The 17,584-nt window shown below is 28.4% G+C and overlaps 3 protein-coding genes across 3 annotated transcripts; 2 read left to right on the top strand and 1 right to left on the bottom strand.

Moving 5' to 3' along the window:
- The first annotated feature begins 873 nt into the window (after nt 1-873).
- On the top strand, nt 874-2,515 carry LOC132926043 (zinc finger MYM-type protein 1-like). The gene is made up of 4 exons (XM_060990390.1): nt 874-1,207; nt 1,323-1,898; nt 1,974-2,206; nt 2,504-2,515. Exons 1-4 carry the CDS (start codon nt 874-876, stop codon nt 2,513-2,515), a joined length of 1,155 nt encoding a protein of 384 aa, XP_060846373.1.
- A 1,262-nt stretch (nt 2,516-3,777) lies between these two features.
- On the top strand, nt 3,778-4,380 carry LOC132924045 (uncharacterized). The gene is made up of 2 exons (XM_060988113.1): nt 3,778-4,210; nt 4,277-4,380. Exons 1-2 carry the CDS (start codon nt 3,778-3,780, stop codon nt 4,378-4,380), a joined length of 537 nt encoding a protein of 178 aa, XP_060844096.1.
- A 6,724-nt stretch (nt 4,381-11,104) lies between these two features.
- Nucleotides 11,105-11,666, bottom strand: LOC132926042 (uncharacterized). Its single transcript, XM_060990389.1, is given in 3 exon segments — nt 11,105-11,202; nt 11,205-11,577; nt 11,580-11,666. Coding segments are annotated over 3 exon segments (558 nt in total).
- Between the last annotated feature and the right edge of the window lie 5,918 nt (nt 11,667-17,584).

Raw genomic sequence — 17,584 nt, 5'->3', positions numbered from 1 at the left:
TACCCATTAAAAATGATTCGTCAATTTGTGTTATATAATCGTATTAAAATATACCTAAAGTTTTTAAAAAATTAAAATGTATTGTAATTTCAAATTTGTATTTTTATTATTGACGATATTTTAGTTTATAATTATTCTAAAAATTATAAAATATAAAATATACATGCATAAACAGATTTAAATAGACGCTGTCGGGTCAAAACAAGACAATAGTCAATAATAATGTTATTTGCTAGATATATAGACAATGTGAATAGTGTCTCATACTTTAGAACATGCGGTGTGGTGGGTTCTTGAAGGAGGGGTATCGTGCGCATTGAGTTAATGGAGACATGTCTCACGAATGTATCGTTATGGTATATTTATAAATATACCCACATGACGATAAGATAATGATATAATATAGTAATAATTATTTTCTTATTCGTATTTATACAGCAAGCAGTAATAATAATAGCATAATACGTATTTAATTTTAATAGCAGTGTATTTTTAATAATTTATATTTTATATTTAAATTGATGAATCTTTTAAACATATTTTAAACTATTTAGATACCTAGTTGTTGTTTCTCGTTGGAACGCGAAGTGTTTTAAATTTAATAATATGGAGTGTTCAGATATAATAAGTGAAATTTTAAAAGTAGGAATTCATAACTACTTTTTCGAACATAAACTTCAATTAAAAACGAAAAAACCAACACCACGTTTAAGTTTGGAAACGGTTGATGGGAAAACAATACGAAAGTTTCAAATATCATGGTACACAAAATATGCGTGGTTAGCTGGAAGTAAAAATCTAGGTAAATTATTTTGTTATTATTGTTTACTGTTTCGGGGAGAAAAAACATGGGGAAGTGATGGTATTTCAGTTATGAAAAATTTTGATCGTAAAGCATCAAAACATGCAATAAGTAAAACACATTTAACTTCCCAAGAACAATTTATGTTACTTGGGGCAAATCGGATTGAACATGCACTGTCGGAAGGACGTCGTTTGGCTGCAATTAAACATAATGAAAATGTCGGTGTTAATCGTCGAATATTAACACGTTTAATACATGTTATTTGTTTTTTGGGAAAGCAAGAAATAGCTTTTCGTGGTCATAACGAAGATAGTTCTTCTATAAATAAAGGAAATTATTTAGAACTTTTAGATTTACTTTCTCGAGGAGCAACTTCTCAGAGAACATTTTATGTCGAATTCAGTTTTTAAAGGAACATCAAGCGATATTCAAAACGATTTAATTTCCTGTATTACTAGTGTGTTAAAAACTAAAATTTCAAACGAATTACAAAAAGCAAATTTTATTTCTATTCAAGCTGATGAAACAACAGATGTATCGTGTAAATCTCAAATGAGCATTATATTTAGATATGTAGTCGATAACAAAATTGAAGAGAGGTTTATAGGATTTTTCGATGTATCAAAAGATAAATCTGCCTTTGGCCTATCTGAAATTTTATTAACAGAAATAAAAAATTGGAATATAGGTGATAAACTAGTGTGTCAAACATATGACGGAGCAGCTGTTATGGCAGGGCAAAAGAATGGAGTTCAAGCTATTATTAAACAGTCGTATCCAAAAGCAATGTTCATACATTGTTATGCTCACCAACTTAACCTAGTGTTTCTACACGGATCAAAATCGATAAAATCTGTGAAAATATTTATAAGTGATTTGACTATGTTTCATACATTTTTTAGTAGATCGCCAAAAAGAAGTCAGCTTTTAAGGGAAAAAGGGTTTAAACTTCCTCAAAGTTGTGAAACGAGGTGGAATTATCACTCCAGAGCTGCTGCAACTATTACTATCCATTTTATAGAATTGAAAAAAGCGATAACTTGTGTTACAGACGAAGACGACTGGGATCCAATAACTATAAATATGGCATATGGTTTATTGCATAAGCTAACAAATTTTAAATTTGTTTATTTACTTTGTTTGTTTAAAAAACTATTTTTATATTCAGATCATGTATTTTTAATACTACAGACTAAATGCACTGCTGATGTTCAATATTGTGTCAATCAAATAAAAATATTTTCTGATCAATTAATTGCAATGAGAAAAGAGGAGACCATATCAATATGTTGTAAATCGGCGATGGAGTTAAATAGCGAACTACAATATTCAGAAAAAAATATAATTGATCTCAAAACTCTAACTTATGAAATATTAGATTCTATAATAGTACAAATTGAAGTTCGATTTAAAGATTTTATAAATTTAAAATTTGTCGAGCTTACAAATAATACGTCGTTTAAGGATTACAAAAATAATTTCCCAATGGATAAACTAATGGAACTAAAAAATCATTTTCCAGACATATTTAACTTAGAACGATTACAAAATGAATTGGAAATAATTTATGACAGCCCTGATAAATATTTAACACCAAAAGATTTATTCAATTATTTATACAAAAGTAAGAATATAAAAAATTATAATATACATTTTAATTTAAAATATTTATAATTAATTATTTTTATTTAATTTTAGACAATTTACTAGATGTATATCAAGAACTTTCAAAATTATTACAATTAGTATTATGCATCCCTGTAACAACTTCTTCTAGTGAGAGGAATATGAGTGCTTTGAAACGTATTAAAACGTTTTTAAGAAATTCTATGAACAATGACCGATTGTCAAATTTGTCATCACTGGTCATTGAAAAACAAATGTTGAACGAGTTATCCACAGATCCTACATTTATTGATGAAGTTATTGATTTATTTGCAAAAACAAAAAATAGAAAAATAGATTTAATCTATAAAATAATATAAAAAAATTGTTACTAGTTAGTGCTATGAATAAAATAAGTTTATTTGTGTATTTTTATTTAAATAATTTCTTTCTAAAAAATATTATTTTAAATTTGTCTACCCTAATCCCGAACCCAAGCTTCGCCACTGCAAATGACAAATTATCGTTCTTTTCTACTTTTTGATAAGTTTCTAGCCCTATATCACACTGTATACCTATATCATTGTGATTGACTCGTTCTTCAGAAAATTCTGATTGTAAACTACAGTCATTGGGTTCTAAACTGAAATCCGCGTTGCTTTGAATTACTTTTACTTTTTTCGGAGTACTTGTAGTTAATAATTCTGATGTGAACTGACTAAATTCTCTACGATCTGCCCTTTTATTACGTTCACTAAGTGTCAATGTATTATCTGTTGTACTACTTCTAATAGTAGGGACAACGTTGAGATTTAAATTTATTCTAACTTTTAAATCTGGCATCAGTTTATTTTTCATGATATCCGATTGATTAAAATCTTCAAATTTAAAATGTTTTGAACATAATCGTGAATTTCTTGTAGGAGTGAAATATTTTCGTTTGCAAAATTCAACCCAAACTTTATATCTACTAGGAGATTTTTCACGGGTTGGAAATCTATAAAAGTGTAGGCTGGTTTTACTTCTATCGCTTTCTGAACATCCATACGCTGAACAAATCGGCATTGTTATAAACGATCTAAATAAAAAATAATTTAACGAGTTATTGAACTATTGGTATACATGATATACATCGTTTTTGTTGTTGTATTATTATAGTTGTATCAAGTTTTCTAAAAATAATAATATGAGTCTAAATAAAATGGTTATCAATTTGGTTAATATAAACACGTAGTTTCATTGAAAATTCTAAAACCAGTATTTATTATTAGTTGTGTTGAACGACAGAGCGATAGACGCAACGACGCAACGTACATAAGTGACTTATTTTTGTATGCAATATTATATTAATATTTTGTGTTTAAAAAATGAGTTTAAAACCTTTCTGTTTTGAACCTACTGTGGAAGATATCGATAACAGAATTTATGAAGCACTACGAGTAAATCCAATACAAACAATAAACTATGTGGGAAGAACTGCAATACACCCAAGTAATTGGTGTTTGTGTAAAAAGTGTCCTATTTTGCAAACTGACAAAGAATGTATTTGTTGTTTTGAGTTCGAAAATACATCGAAATTGCATTCTAATATTAAATGCGTGACAGAATTATCATCTTTTAAAAAAATTATTATGGACGAAGAAGTTTTGAACATTACTAGGCAACAAATGATTTTGAAAACTAATGATGTAAAACGAAAAAAAATGCTTTCAACATTAAATCCGGAAAACAAAACTTGGAGATTTATATGTTACAAACAATTTACGCATTGGATAAATTCATGGACTGCAATAGGAAAAGGTAATTTATCTATATTTATTATTAATTAGTAATTATTAATTGTATCGTTAATACTTAATTTTATAGGAAATCGTGTATGTATTCCAGCATGTGTTGTACAAGCTATTCGAAATAAGTACCCTGAAAATAATGGAATATACGTAGGTTTCAAAGAAAACTACAGCAAATAAGAAACTTGAATAAATTTGAACTCTAAATTAATTGTAATAAATAAGTTTGAATAAGATTAGTGTAACTCAGTATTCATTTTATACTTTATTATTTTTTATTATTCATAAAAACCTACATTATGATTATGTAAGTACGTCTATAATCACATATAATATACTAATAGGTACTATAGTATATTTAGTTATTTAAAATAATGAATAAATATCTAATACTAAATTTGTATTATATTATAATAGGTACTTTTATTTTTTAATCGATGGTTTATGTAGTTATTAATTATATTTATTTAAATGCTATAGTATTTTAAATCATAAATGAGCATTCAAAACTATTTTATTTATTATAGTTAAGTTATGTTATACTAAAAATAATTAATTTAAATAACTTACCTCTAGCCTCTAATTATAATTTAATAGCAACTAAAAGCAACTGCGAATGACGGCTGAAGAATGACAAATGACAATTAATAATATCCTCTAGATCCTAGTTTGTTATTCATGTTATTAAAATGGAATTATCTAATACGATATAAATAACTTTTAATGTCAATAATAATAAATGATAATGATATTATATCGTTACAGAAATTAATTCAGTCTAATATTTTGTATATTTTAATGCATCATATAAATATCTACTACGTAAAATAATACGGCGGCACAAATCCGTGCGCACCAGTGACGTCACGCGTATACGTACGATCGCTATTTAACACAGAAGGAGTGATCGGATAATTTTTTTGAAAAGACGAACAATTTAGTTTTCATTTCTAATATTATATAAAGGTATAAAAAAAAATCATTTTTTTTGTTTCATGGTCCTTTAAAGGAATTTTTATTAACCTAACTGGTATTCGTCCTCTAGAGGATGCTGAAGATATGATCATTACATTAGAAACTCCTATTCCTAATCAATCACTGTATGATTCAATAAATTCAAATAGCAGAGCATATGTAACTGGCTGGGTCATGAAAAAAATTAAAAAAATAACCAAAAATTGCATCATTGTATGACAACTATGAAATCAAATGCAGTTTTGAAAAAACATATGGTTATTCAAGCCCATATGTATGAAGATTGTAATTTACAATATCCCAATAAAGAAGCTATGAATATTTTTAGTTACATTATTCAAATGTTTAATTTTAATTTCAATAAATTTGTGTTCAAGAGTAACCTTAAAAAATCTCTTAATGTATCACTTATTCAGTATTTACCACTTAACTATTTAACTTGTCCTTATCATGATTTAACTGAAATATTTATAAAGACAACAACTAATTTGATAATTTATTCTTATATAAATCATATCAACCGAATACTAACTAAAGGTGAAGAATATAATACAACTGATCTAATAATAAAAAACGCTCTTGTATATCATGACAAATATGCCAAAAAAAAAAAAAAATATTATTGAGACAAACTGTTAATTATGTTTAATTAATTATATTATGTAAATAATTGTAAAATATATGTTATTTGTAGTTCATGTTCCTATGTACAATTTTTACAAAAAAAAAAATGAATAAATCAATTATGTTTAACAATTATTTTGTGTTTTATGATTTAAAGTGTAACCTATTCTAAAAATATATCAAATAAAATGATATATTATAAAAATATAAAAATAAATAAATAATTATCGTTAACTTACGTTTAGATTGTGTAAATTATCGATATTTTAAAAATCGAAAAGATCGATTGTTAAAACTGGAGACAACCACAGGGAGCACTATAGTGCGTTTCACGAAATTAGAGACTCAATTTTAGCGCGACCGGTAGACAAATTTTTGAATTTCAGTGTCGATCAAACTTTTCATTTGCACGGTAAATTTGAAATCTTACATGCATTATTATTTAATATATATGTGAAAAAATGTATTATTTACCAATATACATATTATTATTTATAACCTCAATAAATAATAAACCAACCATAAATAATTAATTAATACAAATAAGTATCCAATAACAATTTCTATTTTATTAATTTTTATTAGGTTGGAAAATATTTACAAAAAAAAAAAATACAAGGGTTATAACAAATAAAAAAAATTAGTTAATTAAAAATAATTAAAAGTCTTCGTCATCATCTTCACTGTCGCTGGTTTCATCGGGATTTATTGTTATTATTATGGGTTCTAAAATTTCGTCCCGTAAACCTTCTTTTATAAAATCTGATTCCTGCTATTCTTCGCAGTGCTTGACACAAGGTTTCCAATCTTCGACCGTAACCGAGTCTATGACTTCGTTAACAAGTTTTTCGACATCGGCAATTTTGAAAGTGGTGTTCAAGTCGGCAACCTTATTTTTGATTTGAGCCCATATGAGCTCGATGGGATTATACTGACAGTGGTATGGCGACAACCAAATGTCCCATTTGTAATGCAATGCCATCGAGTTCATATTCCTTTTCCTTGGGCGTTGCAGCTTTTACCCGTTCACGTAACTCACTTACAGTTTCTAGTGGAGAAAAATCTATATTTTTATCGGATAACCACTGTTGGATATCAGATTTTTTTGCGTTTGACTTGGGGTAATTTACTGTTAAAGTGGAGTGGTATGACGCGTTGTCCATAACGATAATGGATGGTTCTTCCAAATGGTTCAACATTTTAACGAACCATTCTTTAAATATTGTCGAATTCATTTGGGTATGGTAGTCTACATTCGTACCAGATTGACAACGGAATACTAATTTTGAACCTGCTACAAATCCAAATGAACTTGACCCGGCATGGCAGATAATCAAACGACTGCCTTTACCAGTAGGCACCTTCAACCCTTCAGAATTTTTTTCGTTCTGCCATATATATCCGCGAGTATGGTTTTGATTTACCCAGGTCTCGTCCAAATAAACGACAGGGCGAGTGTCATTATTTTGACGTAAATTACACATCGTTCTTAAAAATCTTACACGCATGGCAACTATGTCATTTCTTTCCATAAGAAATTTTCTACCATCGTTACATTTCTTATATTTGAAATGTAACGACTTTAAAATTCGCCACATAGAAGTCTTGGATCCCTTATAGTTAGTTTTTTCTTGGTACTTACTCAGCAATTTAGTTGATGTAGGATACTCAAGATTGTCGTAGAACTCATGGATAGTTCTCCGAACAATATCCGCATCAAAGTCGTCAATATCCGTTGCATATTTAACTCGCTTATATTGTTTACGTGGAGAAGTAAATGAAGAATTTGAAGGGCCGGCCTCTGTTTCTGCATTCACGATCGATTTGTTACCTTCACTTATTATTCTTTTGACCGTACTAAGACTGACTCCGCATGCTTCCGCAGTTGTTGATTGAGGCAGGGAAAAATATTTCGCAACTTCGGGGTTCGTTTGGTCTTTTGACAATTTTTTAAAATAATTGTACACTTTAAAAATGGTGTCTTTGTTTGCGAGTGAATATCAACACGTACCATTATTAAAAAAAATAAACGCTGTTGTTTTCAAATATCCGCGGGCTAATGGCAATCAGTAAAACAAAAACGATAACCGAACAACAATATGTACGGCTATAGCACGTTAATTAATTGTGAATCACAATGATATCAAGGTTAACACGAAAACAAGATAAACACGTGTGATGTACACGTCAATAATATTATCATTAATCTGGTATCATTTTGTTATCAAAATATCCAGTGGTGTATAAAACAGTGAAGCATATCAATAGCAGCAGCTGCAATCTGAATCATTAAACTCAACATAGTAAGATTGTGGGTATGTAGCTGCTGTCTGAGCAGGTGTTCAATTTTCGCGCGCATTGTAGTACACATGTTGAGTTGCCCTAAGGATTTTTGTCCACCGGTCACGCTAGAATCGAGTCTCTAATTTCGTGAAACGCACTATAGTATAGAACCTTGTATCAAAACGTTGTGTGGGAGTTGCCTTTCTATTTAATCTTTTTTCTATGCGTTCATCAATTGAACACTTGATAACGCTATACAAACTGTAATGTTTAATTTTATATTTTTTCATTAAATCTTGAAATTGATTATTATAAAATTCTGTACCATTATCTGTTTGTAATAATTTTGGATTAGCTTGTTTTAATATATTAAGCATACCTTTTGTATTTGTACATTCTTTTCCTGTTTTATTTTTCAATGATTATACCAATACATATTTTGTGTCTATAACAACTAAAATGTATTTAAAACCAAGATTTTGAGTGGAATGGGATTGCATGTCCATTAAATCAGCTTGCCAAAGGTCATCCTTAAATCGTGTTATTACACTACGTCTGGGAAATATTTTTCTTGCAGGTCGATGTAGCTCATTAGCTATACACTCTAATGTAGACATTATACTATTATATTCCTTTCACGTAATTCTTCTAAAATAGATATTATTTCATTATTTACACCAGTATTACCAGCAATTTGAGATGATGTTATAAGATTCAATCTAGTAACTAATTCATTCAGATCATCATAGTACACTAATTGTGTTTGAGGTATTACATTTTTATATAAATCAGAACCTTTCTTAGTCGTTGGCGATAAACTAAATTTGTTAAGCATTTCTTATGTTCGAATCATCAATAAAGTTTCTTCGTTCAGCGCTTGAACTAGATAAAAAGTTATCAAATTGTTTTAAATTTCATTGGGAAGGAGTTTTAATTTTTGAGTTATTTATTTTTAATATTTCCTCGTTTAATTGTTTTTCTTCAATTTTCATTCGTTCATAAAGAGGTTTTACAACATTCATCCATTTGAAATATCCTGAGGTTTTAGGTTTCCACCTCACTGCACGCATAGACTTCAACCATTAGATGTAGCTTTTATGAAACCAATTAGCTTATATTACAGTGATGAAGTTAAGAAATGACTTAGGGAGCACGCTAAAGACTCCAGAGTAGTCACACAATTTCAGATCGCATTGCTTTTTGGTAAAGCATATTTAAAAGCATCAACAATGACAACAGCTATCAATAGCTCTAGAGCAACTGGCATTTGGCCAGTAGATGCCAACATATTTAAAGAACATGACTTCCTTGCTAGTGCTGCTACTGACATTGATTTAAACGTTTCAGTAACAGATCAACAAAATACTTCAAACGATGTGCTCCGAATTCAACCAGAAGTGTTAACTCCAATCATACAAACAAATAATAGTCTACCCATCATTCATATTGCAATTTCAAATCCTATTGGACAACAAAATAATGACTCAATTCTTTCTCTAACACAGCATAGTTCACCAGGATGTTCTCATTGGTCAGCAGGAGCTGAAAAATCAGTTAAAAAATCATTTTTTGCTTTATCTCCTGAAGAAATTCAACCTATTCCTAAAATTAATAAAACCGCTGCACGAATATCTAGGAGAAGAGGAAAAACAGCAATTCTCACAGAATCTCCTTACAAAAATGATCTATTAGCTGCTAACATATTAAGTGCAACACCCAGACAAGTCAAACTTTCTTAATCGTTCGGCAAAAAAAAAAAATTCTAGAACAAGGAAAAACCTTAGTAAAAAAACTAAAACCAACGAAGATGATGACAAGTGTTTGTATTGTGATGAGCCTTACTCGACTTCAGTTGATGGGTGGATTCAGTGTGAACAGTGTAAAAATTAATTTAAAAATAATTTACAGTAACAGTTAAAGGTACTAAGAATTTTTTTAACAAAATAATCTTTTTGTTAACAAAACAAATACCTAGAAATTGTAATTTATTATTTATATACTAATCACCCAATACAATAACTAGTTTTCATAAGGACTTATACACCTTAAGTAATTTATAGTATATATATATATTTAATAAAACTTTGTTTTGCAAAAAATCTCAGTCTTTAATTATGGTTATAGAGGAGAAAGAAAGTAATATTATAAATAATTAAAATTATTGTCTTACCTTTTTTATTAGAATATTACGCGTAATGTTTTAAGGTACTAGAAGCCAAGTCGATTGAACTGATGAGCCTTACAGTGACAAGTGCTTGCATATTACATAATTTAGCATTATAAAATAATGATTGGATAGAGATAAATGATGATCATAATACAGATTTAACAGAATTTACAGAAGAAAACAATCAAGAATGTAGTGTTTCATTAGCAATTAATCAAAGAAATGGGGTTGATAAAAGAAATGAACTTGCAGATAGGTAAATGTAACCAACAAATTTGTCATAAATGATAATAATGCCTAATATCAACTTTTCAATACAGATCAAAATTATCCTTTGTTTCAGGTTCTATGGAGATTAAATTTGCAAGATATAAAGAACTTATTGTAGAACTTTCATTACTAAATTTGTTTTAAAATATTTTTCGATTATTAAATTTGTCGAAGTTGGACATCTTAACAATTTTTATTTTTATGTACATATTTTTCTATAACCTAATTTACCTAATTAATTTAGTAGTTTTTTATTTAAATAATTAAATCATTTAAATAAAGTTTTGCAATGTATTTTGTGGATTGATGTGGCAATAATAACTAGGTAGATATTTGTTTATATATGTTCATTTTGTATTATAATAATTATATAAATTAATATACACATGTATTAACTTTTAATAATAAAAAACTTAATATATTAGAAAACTTTAAATGAATTAATAAACATACAAGAAACTTTGCCCATAAATCTTATTAAAATGTTAAAAACAAAACGACATAACTTTAGCTTTAAATGAGTTTGAAAAAAAAAAACAAAATAACTTTTAGCTTTACATAAATAATACAGTCATCATACATGATTTAGAAAAACAAAACAAAACAATATAACTTAAGCTTTACATGAGTTTGATTAAAAACAAAATCCTCCTTCATTTCCTCTAATAAAACCTCTTGGAATTTTTTTTCCTTTTTGGTACTATATTATCTTCATCAGAGTTTATTTCTTCGCCAATGTAATCTAATAGTTGAGAACGTTGTTGTTTGGTATGTTCATCTGATTTTTTCAAATTCATTTTACTGGAATTCGGTAGGTTACTTCCTAATAATGTATTCTGATTAGGAGTAACAGAATCCTTTTTCCCAAAATACTGTTTCATTATAACATAATATTCTCAATTTATAGCTCCTTCACCAGACTTATTGGATCTTTGTACATTGTCCCTAAATGTAGCCATTAAGTTTCGGAATTTAATATTACAGTTTGGTCCAGACACTGCAATACCATTTTCTTTTAAAATATTAGACATTTTTTCCCAAATTTTGTGTTTTTTTTTTTATTGCTATTAAATTCATTATCAAGATCACCCCTGTTTTCAATCAGAAATTTGATTGCTTTTGCTGTCCAATTTTTTGTTTCTGGCATACAATTTTGAACATCAAAATGTCCATCATGAACTATTAAAAATAAAAGTAAGTATAGAAATGCAAATACATTTTTAAAAAACCAAATATTCTAAAATATAATTAAGATTATTATTATATTACCTATAAGTTAAATACAAAATATTAATAATTATTATTATCAATTTATTGTATATAGAATAATGTGGTGTTTAACATTTTAATTCTTATAGATCTAAAAATTAATTGACTACAATGCCAAGATAATTTAAAAAAAATAAAGGACTTATGTTATAATTAATAAATGTTTGATGGTCATCCCTAATACATTACTATTTCTAACTAGTTATTTCGAACAATCAAATTAATAATTTTAAATAATTATGCTGTAACTAAGCTTACCATTCAGGTATTTCTACACCAACTTTTTGTTTTTTTTTTTTTAAATTGAACACAATCCTTTTTTAATATTTCAGTTCAGGCCCGTACTGGCAGCTGTTATGGGGCGGTTGCAAAAAAGTTTAAGGGCGCCTAAATTTTTGGCTAAAAATATAGGCTATACTCGTAAGTGAAAGGCCATTAGATTACAGGTTAAAAAAAATCTTAATATTGTTAGTTGCTCTGTGCTGAAAACAAATAAATAAATAAACACCAACTTATTGATAATAAAACTTTTATTTTAACTTAAATAAAATAAACATACGCTTTTATAGTTGTACCTACCTATATAATAATTAAATAATAAATTGGGAAAAAATCTTATTATAATAAATTTAGAGTGAAAGTAATCGATTGATTTCTTGGCTTAAAGAACACATCTTATCAATTATACGATTCCCGTCAACTTGATTTAAAATATCTCGTTCCCATTGCATTAAAAATAAACATTCTAAATTTTCCTGTGAAGTTGTGGACCTCAATCTTGTCTTTAAAAGTTTTAGCTTCGAAAATGTACGTTCACATGTTACTTGTGTGAGTGGAAGGGTGAGTAGATATTTATACACAGTATACAATTCTTTATATTGTATAGAGTACATATTAAATTCTGTTAATATGCGCAAGGAACATTTTAAACATCTATTACATGTCTCATCTTTATTGCACTTTTGAGGCTTATCGAAATCAACGTCTGTCCATTCGTCTTCAATGTTATCTTAGTCTAAATTATCGTATGCGTTATGCAAATCTGTTTTAGATATCAATGGCCATGATGTAGCAAATGATACGAGTTCATCTTTAAGTTTACCTCTATCTATATTGGGTAATAGTTGGCAAATTTTTTTTAATGCATTTGATGGAACACCATTTTTCCTTATGTCTTTGAACCTACGAGGGTCAAAACATTCTAACTCTAGATAAAGTTCTTTATGTAATAAAAAACGCGTTTCTATACTTTTCAAAATTGTGTCTAATGTATAATTAAATATCGTTACACGACATCTGTCAATATCATCTATAATACATTCATCTCGAGCAAGTTCTCCTGGCATGCGTTTTATGGTTTTTTTACGTCTTATTGGAAGTTCTTCTTCGATTTCAATATCAATTTGATCTTCGTGATTTTCAATTTTACTTTTAAAATAAATAACAAAGGATTTGGCAGCTTTCATGGTATCGTCAAAATTAGCTTTTACCTTTAAAAGACTTGCATAAGTACAACTTATATGGTTATAAGCTTGGACAAAATCTAGATTTTGAGTCTGAAGATAATCTGATAGTGGTGTGGTTATTTTAAAAATTTGAAGAAACATCATTGCCACTAGTATAGTTTCAAAAGAACAAAATTTTTTTAAAAGAGACAGTGCATCATTTCTTGTTTTTGAATTAAATTCTTTATAATTCAAAATGTTGTACAAGGATACCAATAGTTCATAATAAACACATTTGTATTGACTTTCAAGTTGAAAGTCTCCATTCTTCCAAAAGTCAATACGCCCAAAGATTTTTACGATAGCATCATTCTTACTTCTCCATCGGGTTGCTCCTATACTTGCTAATCTAAAAGATGGATTTTCTTTTTCGTACACAGAAAATCTTTTATAGGACTCTTTAAAAAATACATGGACCTCTTGAACACAACTAAAAAATGAAACACATGTTGTTAAGCATTGGGTCGCATCTGAAATAACTAGATTTAATACATGTGCATAGCACCATGTATGGATGTGATTAGCGATTATTTCTGATAACTTTGTAGATACACCATTATATTGTCCACACATGTTCGCAGCACCATCAAAAGCATTTGCAATACAATTTTCTAGAGGTAAATTGAGTACATTTAGTGTATTACATAGAGTATCAAAAAGTGATTGTCCAGAAGTAGAAATGACGTGCTTCAATGCTATTACTCGTTCACAAACTTCATCGTGTATTACATATCTAAGTACAATTGAACATTGATCAAATGTAGATAAGTCCATTGTAGTGTTCATCATTATAGAAAACAATTTTGCTTCTTTGACCTGATTTGATATGATATTCTGAATTTCATGGCCAATGTGTCGAATTATATTAGTCACAGTAGTCGAACTCAAAAATGTCACCAAGCTTCCACGGCCATATTTCTTGTTACCTTTTGCTTCTGCTGACTGATAAGCTCTTTTACTTTGCTCAATTGATTTTTGTACGTGGGACTTTAATATACCGTCTGTATTTGATAAAAGTAAAATTATTTCTAAAAAGTTCCCATGATTCAATGAAGCATCATCCAGTTTATAGGCAGCTTCGCTCTTATCACCCTTTTAAGGTATGCCTTGTTTTCCAATCAGTTTAATTACATCTATTATTTGTAGAAGTACACAACGCCTCTCAAAAACTTCTTTCCTTTGTTTCTCCATTTGTGCTCCAAATAATAAATGCGAAACGCTTTTTTCTTTTTTATCTTGCATATACGATTCTGCAGATAAAATATGATGTTTAGAATGTTGGGTAATATGCCTCCAATCATTGAAACCAGAGCGAAATTTCGAAACATCATTTCTATACACTAAACATATGGTACAATATAACATTTCATTTTTTTCGTCATATGTTAACCACCGTCGATTAAATTTATTTCCTTGGTCACCGAAAAATATATTTTCATTAAATGGCAAACGCTTTTGTGACGTATTATGTAGCTGGATTGGATGAAACGAAAAAAATGTACTTATTTGATTTGTACTTGGTTTACAAAACATACTAATTACATTTGTTTTTTCTAATTCGTCAACAAAATTAATTGCTGTGATGGATCCGTCCTTTATTTTTTCAAGTTTTTCAATTTCCATGTCTTGTATTTCTATTTTTTCAATTCCCTCGATGTCTACTTCTTGTTGTATTTCTATTTGATAATCTATTATTTCGTTATTCGTGTTTTTTAAATTTTGTACTTTTTCGATGTCTACTTCTTGTTGTACTTCTATTTGATCATCTTTTATTTCGTTATTTGTGTTTTTTAAATTGTCTAATGGAACTTCTAAATCACTAACATTGCATGGATTGCTAAAAAATGAATTAATTTTCCGCGAAGTGCTAGCAATCGAAAGAAGATCCTTTTTCTTTTTTGCTGTACGGAACTCATGACCACTCTTTTTCTTTTTTTTAGAGTCCATTTTAGCTACAATACCAGTAAATGTTAATTATAAAAAATAGTAATAATAAATTATAATATGTTTTAAATAATAACTGAATATTAAATTCATATTTGTTAAGAAATAAATGTGAACACATTTTTTTATGAGTCAGTTCAAATAAGATTATTTTAGTAGGCATATTATTATATTTTAGGCCCTAGAATCTAGAGTGACGACACCATTCACCAATAAATGCACAAATTTAATTTTGAATACTATTATTAATACTTATACTATATTGATATATTGTATAGATATATTTAGGTACGCGTTTCTATCAGTTTATACTTATACGTCACAAAATACGCAATTTTATAGTATTTTACGTATATTTAATTAATTAGTTTTATTGTGTTATTAATTTTGCACCATGGACGTACAAGAGATAGCACGTATTAACCGCGTATTGAAAAGAGCGACTATGAGACGCGATGAATGTATTAGGCGTATTAACGCAATGCACTAACTCGCGGTGCGATGTGAAACTGAGTTAAGTTTGATCACTCAGCTATCGTTTCTTGTCGACGAAGTCGACGTTATATGGTCAGAATTTACGGCTGAGAGTAATACAGTGATTGATTGCTTAATAGATTTAGGTAGAGAATCAGAGTATTCCATTGGTCAGGTCGCGGATCTTCGTAATTTGATTTATATTTCCCGTGCAACGGTCAATCGTCACACTCAAAGTGACCAAATTAACGTGTCTGTCCGTAATATACTTGATTCCTGATGGAGCAATCCGCTGAGTTACCTCCCCTCCAGAGGCGGACTGGCCAGGTGGGACAGTGGGAATAGTCCTACTGGGTCGCAGGCTTTCTAAGGCCGCCGGCCTGAATCATGTATAAATTTATATACTTTATACTAAAACAAAACAAAATATAATAATAACTATCAAAATAAATCTATTTAGGGGCATATCCTATACAATAAATTATAATGATATTAAAATCTTTATAAATGTGGTTATCACTAGCATTGGTTTTATAATATACTATATTATTAGTATATTATAAAATCAATGTCACTAGACACAAATAAACAATAATATAAATATAAGCAATATAAATTTAATTCAGCCCGGAATTGCTATTTATAGCTTTTAATAAATAATAAGGATAATTTCGTATTTTCATTGAAATACATAGGCTGGGTGGTGGTCGACTATGTAGCTATGTAAATTCATATTAATGTGAGTTATTTGATCCAAAAATAACAATATTGTTTTTACGAACGTGCGCAATTGCCGACTGCTAATCTGTAAACAGTTCTAACTATAAAAGTATAAACACATATTGCCCATATTCAAACTAATAATTTAGCCATAAGAGCTCATTTTTAGTACAGTGCACCTATTAACGATCAGTTTGTCGTTTATTAATGTTTTATTACATATTGATACTGTGCATTTTAATTTATAAATATGAATTCTAAAAAACAAAAAGGAGGAGCTGCCAAAGAACGTGGAAAAAAAAATCAAATTACAAATTGCTGCCCAATCATGTCATAACTTATTAAATTTGTTTAAGAAACCAATAAATCAGACTGATCAGAGTGGCGATCAAACAAATAATGAAAATTCAGTAAGTGTTCATTTTTACAGTTTTAATTTACATATTTACCCAATGCAAAAATATTTACTTTTGATTTGATAAATCATTGGATATGAAAAACGATTCTAAATAGAGATAATCTGTCAGTCTAGGATATTTTTTTCCCCATTTTCCAAATTTTTCTATTGTTTTTCCTGATTATTTTGAAAAATATGGTGAATTTTAAAACAGGACCTAACTTAAAGTACTAACTAGATTCAATTTCCTAAATTAAAATGTGCAAAAATCAAGCATTATTTCTGCTCCAAAAAGTGTAATTAGATTCATAAAAAAAATACACATCTTTGTAAAACAATACATTCATTGTTCCACTCAGAATTAGTTATTTATACTACACATAATAATTTATGACCAACATTTAATGAAATATTAAATTTATGTAAATAAATCAATGCTGTAAAAATTATTAAAAAAGGTGTTTAGGTATCTATATTATTATTTTTTACACACTAAACATACATTATTATTATACAAATTATATATAAAAGTACATTTGTTCAAATTTTAGCGTGATTTTAGCTATAATTCAAAAGAATCATCTGTATGAAAGTGATTTAACAAGTGACGTTGATATTAATTTAAATTCATCCATTATTATAAATCAGGTAGACACAGCCACAGAGAATGTATTGGTAAGGTTTTTAATATTAAATAACTAGTAACTGCTAATTATATTGGTCTTACAAACAAATTAAACGCATTTTATTGCTAAA

This window comes from Rhopalosiphum padi, chromosome 3, assembly GCF_020882245.1.
Source record: "Rhopalosiphum padi isolate XX-2018 chromosome 3, ASM2088224v1, whole genome shotgun sequence".
Lineage (NCBI taxonomy): Eukaryota > Metazoa > Arthropoda > Insecta > Hemiptera > Aphididae > Rhopalosiphum > Rhopalosiphum padi.
The sequence above is the reverse complement of the archived record's forward strand: the minus strand, read 5'-3'. Positions and strand labels throughout refer to the sequence as shown.